Here is a 9,136-nt window from a genome sequence, read left to right on the forward strand (position 1 = left end):
CAAAAAAACGACAGGACTTTTTGAATGACCTGGTAGATGTGATGAAACTTGCTGTATCTATTTTTTGTTACAACCGAGATAGTAGAGGATTCTGAAGATTTATGTACATATCTATCATATTGAAATGAGAAATATGAATTTAAAGATGCAAAACCACTGTTGCCTTCTCGATTTTTATGAAAAATTTATATTACAAGTTTTGCAGGTCAAATTTCAATTCAAGGTCCTCTGATTTCCAAGGTAATTCTTATCATTAAATAAACTTGTTTGTATTTTCAGAATGACCAATGCTCTTATGGAGAAAATCATTAATCCTTTGCATAGTATAGAACCATTCTACACCCTCTCTGGTCGAAAAAAGAGAGAATCAGATCTTCTTAAGATACTTTATTCTCTGCCTTTAGAGGTGATAAAGTGATTAGAAAATTTCTACAGTTTTCTATTATTTTATTTTATTTATTTTTTTATGATTTAACCTTAAAAGATGTAGAACTAAATTAATATTTGATTGATGAAATTTTGATTATAGAATTATGAAAAAAATATTTTTAATTCAGGTTGGGTACCATTAAACAGTTGCATTCACCGTTTTTTATTATTAGCTTATTTTAGGTGATAGAAGCTTTCGATGTCTAGCACCATATTTATACCTATTCAACATACTTAAATAATATATTATTTTTATATATTTATAGATTACTATATGGCACAGAAAATCATAATTAAACCTTGTATCTTATTATATGAATAGATGTTGATGTAAGTATTTTCTAGCATCCTTTCTATTCCAGATTACTAGAAGTGCCCCTCATTATCAAACACCTTTTCCTCCTCCATTCAGACTAATTTTTATATTGTACATACTATCTGTAAAAATTACTCCCTAATCATAATAACCTAAACATTTAAAGTTTTTTTTTTCCATTTTTATTTGTATTTTTTTGTATGTAATATCATTACAACTCATTTAAATATTCAGAATAGTAATCTCTACTAGTATTTTGTGAAAAGTTTGTATAACTATACTACCATGGCTAACTTTAAACGTACTTCAAAATATTGTAAGGAATAATGATAATAAGGATTTGTTCCATTTCATTTTATCGTCCGGATATAGTATATTCTTTAATTCTATTAAATAGAGATGAATATGATGCTGTTCGCAAAAAGGTTCTTTCAACTAAAATAAGCTAACAATAAATACTGTTAAATGATTTCCAACCTGAATTAAAAACTAAAACATTCTACCAAAAACCTAATATGTTATTGGTTGATTTATTTTGAAGCTGCAAAGAATAGTTACACAGTTGATAAAATTTTTGCAGGTGATCAGAAGACAGAAAGATTCAAAAGTTGATTGTGATTATGGCACAAGACAGTCAGATGGAGTATATGGTCAGTAACACTTAAATACATCTTTATTTTTTTTGTAAACAACACATAAATTTTCAATATTCACAGGCATAAAAAAGAAGACAGCTTTCTTAAAGTTTCTTCTTGAAACAAAACAAGATAATGGAGCTGCTTTTGAAACTGATCAAGATATACTAGATGAAGTTATCACATTTATGTTCGAGGTAAGTTTTTAATATAATGAAGAAGAAAGAAAATTGTCAAGGCTTAGATAGGCCACCTTAAAATACAATAATAAAAACTGAGTGTGAATAGAACGTGAAAAAAAAAAAAATCACGTATACTTATCAGTTTTCAACTATTATATAAGAATATATGCTGTTTAATAAGATCCACCTAACAATATATTTTAAGTCTTCATCAATTCCTTATAAAAATCCAATATTTCGAGCTCAGTATAGTGCATTAAAACCATCAAAAAATGGTTGAGATAGTGACCAATTGATAATAAGAAAACAAATACATAATCAAGGATTCTTTTAGTTTTCATATTTATTGGTTTATTTTTTACTCTGGTAGGAGATCTTTAATAAGAATTTAAGAAAGATTTTGAAAATTCAATATGGTGACCACAATTTGAATCAATCAGTGTCGGTGCTTGAAACTCATGTTGGGAATATTCAATGTTAATTAAAAGCTGACAGTATTAAGGATTATTGATTCTAAATCTAAAGTTAGAATCACAAAATTGAAATACGCCTGTAGCATGATGTACAGTATTTACAGATAGTACCTATTTACAGATATTGACAATACTTGTTTAAAAATGAGAATAAAATTTTTGTTCTTTACTATAATATAAATTTTGAAAATTATATTGCCCCAATAAATATTTTTCAAGAATATTCATAGCCCATTTTCTTCATAGCTTCGTGATAATGTTGTTCATGCAAATTTTTTATTCAAACAATGTCAATAAAAATATTGCACAATTGAAGAAATAAAAAAAAAATGTTTAAAAGTCTTAATAATTTTAATAAGAATGTCTAACTTATTTCAGGGTCATGATACAATTACCATATCTTTAACATTCACAATTTGGCTCATTGGAACTCATCCAGATGTACAGGTTTGAAATCCAAGATATTACGATTCTAGAACACATCAAATTATTTATTTTAAGTTAAATAATTTAAAATTACTGAAAACAAATATATTAATATTAAGAAATTAATGGTTTTAAAACTAATTGAATCATTATTTATTTACTTTTTTTATTCCTCTGAGTTTGAAAATGTTAAAAAATAAATATATCCGTAGAAAGAATTATACAATGAAGTGACAAGTATTATCCAAGAAAATAAAGTTCCATCAATGGAGGACTATAACAAAATGGAATATTTGGAAAGAGTAATTAAAGAAAGTCTAAGGCTCTATCCACCAATTCCAATTATAGGACGAGAAGCTACTGAAGATGTTGTCCTTCCATCAAGTAAGTTATCTTTACAACCTAGAAACTGAGCTGATGTTTAGCAATTTAATCTAACTTTTAAATATACAAGAATTGATAACAGTTATGAGCATTACTAACCATCAAAAAGTTTTAAACTATCTCACTTTCATTTTAATTGTCTTTAGTTTGTGAAATTTGGCAACTATGTTATCATTATATGGGTTTATCTATTACATTAAACTTTTTGAAAATTTGGCTGAACAAAATTACAGGTATATTTAAAATAATGAAAAATTTTAAGAAGTGAGAGAAAAGAGTTCTTTAGAAATAAAAAAATATTTAACCACTTTACTTTTTTGAAAAAAGTAATTAACTCTGTAATGAATAAGATAATATAATAACTAGGATTCATATATTTGCAAAAAGAATATAATTTTTAGAAACATTGAATTACATTTTTTAATCTTCTTTAACATCTGTTATATCTATCATTCCTACATACTAAAGGTAAAAAAATTAATAATGTGCTGAATATCGCTCCTGGAAGCATAGTAAACTCATACTTAAATGAAGGTAAGCATTTATAAATACGACAAAAAGTTTTGTTTAAAAAACATGGGAGGGATTTTGAAAAAAGAATAATACAATTTAGTAAATTTTACTTTTAAAAACCTTTATATATTTATTTTTTATATAATAATTCTTCAGAATTTTATAATTTGTATTTTGTTCTTATAATGGAATTTTTAATATCATTGTTGTTATGAATGTTATTATTAAGTTATTGTTAGTATGGAATATAAATATGAGCTAATGACTGCAGTTATTTCTGTGCCTTGCTCATAAACTAATTAAATAAATCTAGCCTCTATTACTTAATTATTACTTGTTTGGATAGATAAGATTTCCCAACACAGATATATTTATCTTTTCTAGATGGTCACATAATTCCAAGAGGAGCTCAGATCCAGCTGTTCATCTATACCTTACATAGGAGAGAAGATTTATTTTATGATGCAGATAAATTCAATCCTGATAGGTTCCTCACGCCACAAAAGCATCCGTTTGCCTACATACCATTCTCAGCAGGACCACGGAATTGCATAGGTAATCCTACATTTATATATATATAAGTTAAATATTTCTGAGCACAAAAACTGAAAGAAAGGAAAGGGAAAGAGAAATGATCAATTCGGTTGTATCTCAAGACTGACTTTTATTTATTATATATTTTTTTACGGACTTTTATTAAGTCCAGCACGTCTATATGTAAATTTGAATTAGCTGATCTGTTCAGTCAGTTGACATTGAAATAACAGCAGACTCAGACCATAATTAATATAAATACATTTATAGGAAGTGAGTAGCTCAGTTGTTTTAATATCACTTTTTAGGACAATAATCATTAGTTGAGGGTCAATAAACTTTGCAAGGATTTGAACCTAATTCCATACTCAGTTCATCTGCATTAATTTCGATTTTCTTTTACTATAATGTGTTTTTCCTCTATTTTTTCCTACAAAGATGTAATGAACCATGTAATCTGAAATCAAATAATAATAATTTTTTTAAAGTTCTCTCCCAGCAATTGATCATATGTCCAATGTTTTGAATCAAATGATTTGACAGGAGGATTGGTGAATCAAGTAGTCAATTTTAAAACTATCCAATGTTTAAGAATGTAAAAATCTGAACCCCTACAACTCATACAGGGTCAGAGGTGCTGCGCTTTGTATGGAAGTATTGTATCTTGATCAGCAGTTATACAAGGAGTTGATTTGTTCGAGATCACACTCAACCAAAAACTCAGGTTTTTCCTCAATTAAGGGCACCCACTTTATAGAGGCTGGGTGGGCCTCAAAGGGCACAGAGTTGACACCGGGCTATAGTAACAGAATAAATAACTATCTGTGGCAGCTGAGTTTAATCCCAGGTCCTTAAGGTTAGTAGCACAGTGCCTTACTCACTGAGCTACTCTGCTCCACATTTAAGAAAGTAACATTTGATTAAACAATACATTGGTTAATGATGTAATTACTCTAAAAAAGCTTTATTATTTTTTTTTCTTTCAGGTCAAAAATTTGCAATGCTGAGCTTAAAGGTGGTTATTTCAAATTTGTTACTGCATTACAAAATAAAATCTGTAGGTGAGATAGTACCTAGTCCAAAAATGCTTCTTCGCTGCGAAAATGGACCTCATATCAGCTTAACACCACGAAATTAGAAAGGATTGTTTAGTTCATTTTATTTATTATTTGTATATAGAGCAACACTTAAAATAAAGTAACTATAATATAGATACTTATCTGTTCCTTCCTAGTTTTGAAAACATTATTTGCAGCAATATTCAAAGAAGTATTATCATTAGGAATGTTTTGTGCTTGTGAAAATAGTTTTATTTTTTTTTAAATAGATTTGTTTTTATTAATTTTTTTATTTAGTGAAAATACTCCCTAGAAGCTACGTACGTTTTAATAAAATACTATATTAACCATAGTTATATATCACAGCTTAGCTTTAATTATGTTTCTCCTTACTAAAACAGTTTTGATTTTATTTTATATTGTAGGTATTTAAAGGATAGTAACCTAGACAGGGTTTACTGGGGATCAGTCCTCTAGTAGATGGTCCTCTAGTAGTTGGGTGCCCTTAAGTAACCCTAGTCTACAGTAAAATCTAAGTGAACTAAGCAAAATCAATAATTTCATCAAATTCAAACCCCTACTTTTGTTTCAATATGCGCAAAAATATCACATTAATCCCAACTACCCTCTAAAATTGGACCAATTGGATCAGCGGTCCAATTAATTGTGTCCGAACTTGACTACAAAAAGCAGACTTGGAACCAAATTTGTTCCTTAATACCTAAAACGTAAAATACGAGTGACAATTTTTGATTCTGAAGACATCATTTTTTAAATACTAGGCCTTACTCTGAGGAGCAAAATGGATCTGCCCGGAAAATGGGGTGCTGCGTAGTATAAGGTTCTCTTGAGATGTAATTGAAATTTTTTACAACATACTTACAACTTACTTTACAAAATCGTGAGATACTTTTTTTTTTATCTTATCATTTATACCCACACCTGTCAAATACAAAATTGACAATTAGCGGACTGCCTGTCTGTTATATTAATTAAACAAATAGCATATTAGTATATAAGCCCTAACCATCTTCACCTCATATATATCATAGAGGGTCAACAATCTTCTCATAATTTTACATTTTATATTAATTAAAGAGGGAATATGTATTAGGTTTAAAGGATAGAATTGTATTTAGATATATGGATAACTAACAAGGGAAAAATAATATTTTCCTCATATATATCATACAAAATTGACAATTAGCGGACTGCCTGATTCTTATATTAATTAAAAAAATAGCAACAACAATGTTCTCATAATTTTACATTTTATATTTCTTAAAGAGGGAATAAGTATTAGAATATAAAACAATTACCATATGTTTTTTTATTCTTATTTTGAAAAGAGCTTTTCCAAAAAATTCTATCAACCGTTTTTCCTCTGAATTAAGGGAAAAATGAGATACTTCTACAAAGAAGTTCACATTTAAAAAATGCGAAAGTAATTTGTTGATATAATGATTCCTATCGCTTTCGATAAATTTGTTTTTAAAAGGCGTATTGTTAAAAATTTTTCACAAATAATGCATATCTTTTTTCTTGGATTACTGAGTCTAATAGAAATCTGCAGGGAAGAATTAGTATAAACTTAATTTTAAAACATTTTTCAGTAAGTGAATGTAACAATTTACCTGGTTATTGAAACATTCTGGAATTGAATCCAATATATTTAGGTTTATGTATGTATTTTTTTTATCAGAATTTTCTTTTATTAAAGGTTATTCAGACAACCAAATGAATAAAAAAAAAAGACTACAAACTAAATTAATATATTTTCTTTCATTTTAAATTTATTCACTTCTTGATTGTCCTAGTAATACTAGTTCGAAAACATATGTACAAAAAGTGTACTAACTTAAAATAAAATGAGAACTTTTAAATTTAATTTTTGTTTGACAAATAAATGTAGAGATTAATGTAGATTTAAATTCTTTTATTCATTTACTGTGGTCGAACTCAATGAATGGAATTTCGGCGTTATGACTATTATTGTTTGACAGTTCCTATGATGTCAATTCGTTTTTAATTGCCTTCCTTGTCCAATAAACATTAATATAGGAAAATTTTAATAAATAGTTTAACTAAAGTCATTTTATGAATAATTTATTCGCTGATAATTACTAATTAATTAATTCTTGGTAACTTTTTTGACCATTCCGATTATTGCAACCAAATCCTACGCAGAGTTAATTTGTTTAATCGGATTTGAATTTTTTTTTTGTTATTTACTGCACTAAGGAAGTTGAATAAGCTAAGTTGACTAAGAACTGGGCCCATTAAGTGGAACTATGGAACTGTTGTAATCAGAGAACTGGAACAGTTCCAACCTTTAACAGTTCCAGCACATCCTTGACCACGTCCTTGACACAGTAAGAACAGGTTTTTCCATAATGAAAGAACTGAATTCATACAGGGCAAATATTAGCAAGTAAGTACATCGAAACCATTCAAACAGTCAATATACAAATAATAAATAATTATGATAACGAGCGATAAAAAGGATTGATGATGATAATTTTCTAGAATAGGGTGATTTTGAATAGTTTCAAGTTCATTTGCTTCTAAAAGCATAATTTTTTATTTTATATATTTTGTAATTTTCGCACATTGATACAATAGATAATAATAGGTACCTTATAATTATTATTAAGATATTCATTGAAGTCGATATTTTTCCGGATTGATTATCAGAATGTAATTAGTGATCAATACACAAATAATAATTAATTATAATATTCTTTTTGTTTCTATATGTCCATCTTGTCAAGAATATTGACACACACTAATAATTGTAGAATAATGATAAATAATATTCAACACGTAAGAATTTAAAGAAAAAAATAAAACAATGTATTATTTAATTTATAATTGTTTTCTAAAAACTTAAAAAAATATATTTCTCATTTTTATTTATTTTATATGTAACTAATAATTACATTTGTTTCATACACAGAACATTTTATATATTATTGTCATTTAAAATATTTGTTGAATTACGAAAATAATTACGACTTTTTTATTTTCTAGTTGCTATTAATGTATTTATCAAAAAACATCGTCAACATTTTGGGTATTTCGTTTAACATTTGAGCACTTCCCTGTATGGTAATGATAATGACCCGACGAAATCTGGGTGGGGAGTAAAACAAATCAGTATGTGCCTGTCGTCTAGAGTGTGAGGTGTGGGTTGCTGGAGCTGTGTAAGTTGTAAAGTTTAAGTCGGTCTTTGCTTCTCATGTAGTGTGTGCTAACTGTTATTTATGGACCTAATTTTATTTTATATAACGTGTATATTTTTTCTATATATATTATAGTTTTAATCATAGGCCTTTAGTAATAGTAACATTCCCATCTATGTAAATTATTTAATAGGGATTATTCACTATTAAAAATGTATTTTCATTATGGTTTTAAAACCAACAAGGGATTGAATAGTTACTATACCTTACCTGGTAGCAGTGAAATATTGCTCCAAATATAGTAATTTATGGGACAAAAAAAATTTTTTTTTTCTATTCTAATCGATACATTTTTAAAAATAATTGGGAATGTGGATGGTATTTTATTACCAATCAAAGACACAATTTCTTTGTATTAAAAACTATTGTATATTTGATAAGAGTATCGAATGAACCATCGAATAGAAACTCAATTTAACCTCAATAAAAGTAAATTTAAAATTTTTAAACAAAACATTCTAAAATGCAAGGACTAGTAAACAACCTAAATACAACGACAGTACCTATTATATCGTCACATAGTATTTTCAATTATATTAAGCGTCAGAATTGCTTGATTAATTAATTAGTTGATTAAGTTTGTTGCGGAATTCCGGAATGTGATGAACATTTTCCAAACGCTATAGAGTAACTTCCAGTTCGTATTAAACAACTCAATGGAAGTTTTAAAAACGTCGAATAAAGATATTTCTATAAAGATTTAGTAATTGTTTTCGATACTTGGCTTTCTAAAAGCTAGATAAATGTAAATAAAAGTACCTAACAAAAGACAATCAATAAGAACCATATGTTATTTTTATGATTATACAAATGAGTAAATTTTTTGTTAGTGTATGTTTATATGCATAAGCAAGATGTTTGTAAACACCTACGAGCATGATTTACTCTTTATTGGATTATAAAAAATGTAATTATTTATATTTAATACTATATATAATAATAAT

General features: G+C 27.3%; 2 protein-coding genes across 7 annotated transcripts in view; both read left to right on the forward strand.

The window, feature by feature from the left end:
- The window catches only part of LOC106686315 (cytochrome P450 4C1), a 12,025-nt gene extending 6,922 nt beyond the window's left edge, over positions 1-5,103 (forward strand). For all 4 annotated transcript variants that reach the window (XM_067049713.1, XM_014429533.2, XM_067049711.1 and 1 more), the window contains 7 exons: positions 280-406; positions 1,326-1,395; positions 1,462-1,577; positions 2,414-2,482; positions 2,674-2,845; positions 3,743-3,913; positions 4,879-5,103. In XM_067049713.1, coding sequence (XP_066905814.1) covers positions 280-406; positions 1,326-1,395; positions 1,462-1,577; positions 2,414-2,482; positions 2,674-2,845; positions 3,743-3,913; positions 4,879-5,030 — 877 coding nt within the window. In that variant the 3' untranslated portion in view covers positions 5,031-5,103. The remainder of the gene's footprint in view (positions 1-279; positions 407-1,325; positions 1,396-1,461; positions 1,578-2,413; positions 2,483-2,673; positions 2,846-3,742; positions 3,914-4,878) is intronic.
- A 2,973-nt stretch (positions 5,104-8,076) lies between these two features.
- The window catches only part of LOC106686317 (cytochrome P450 4C1), a 31,874-nt gene continuing 30,814 nt past the window's right edge, over positions 8,077-9,136 (forward strand). The window contains exon 1 of one of the 3 annotated variants that reach the window (XM_067049710.1): positions 8,077-8,160. The gene's annotated coding sequence lies outside the window, so the exon portion shown is untranslated. Of the gene's footprint in view, positions 8,168-9,136 lie in introns of all 3 variants that reach the window. The other 2 variants (XM_067049709.1, XM_024359672.2) reach the window with 2 other exon arrangements.

The sequence above is a fragment of the Halyomorpha halys genome, unplaced genomic scaffold (assembly GCF_000696795.3).
Source record: "Halyomorpha halys isolate HHAL.00 unplaced genomic scaffold, Hhal_1.1 Scaffold808.1, whole genome shotgun sequence".
NCBI classification, from domain to species: domain Eukaryota; kingdom Metazoa; phylum Arthropoda; class Insecta; order Hemiptera; family Pentatomidae; genus Halyomorpha; species Halyomorpha halys.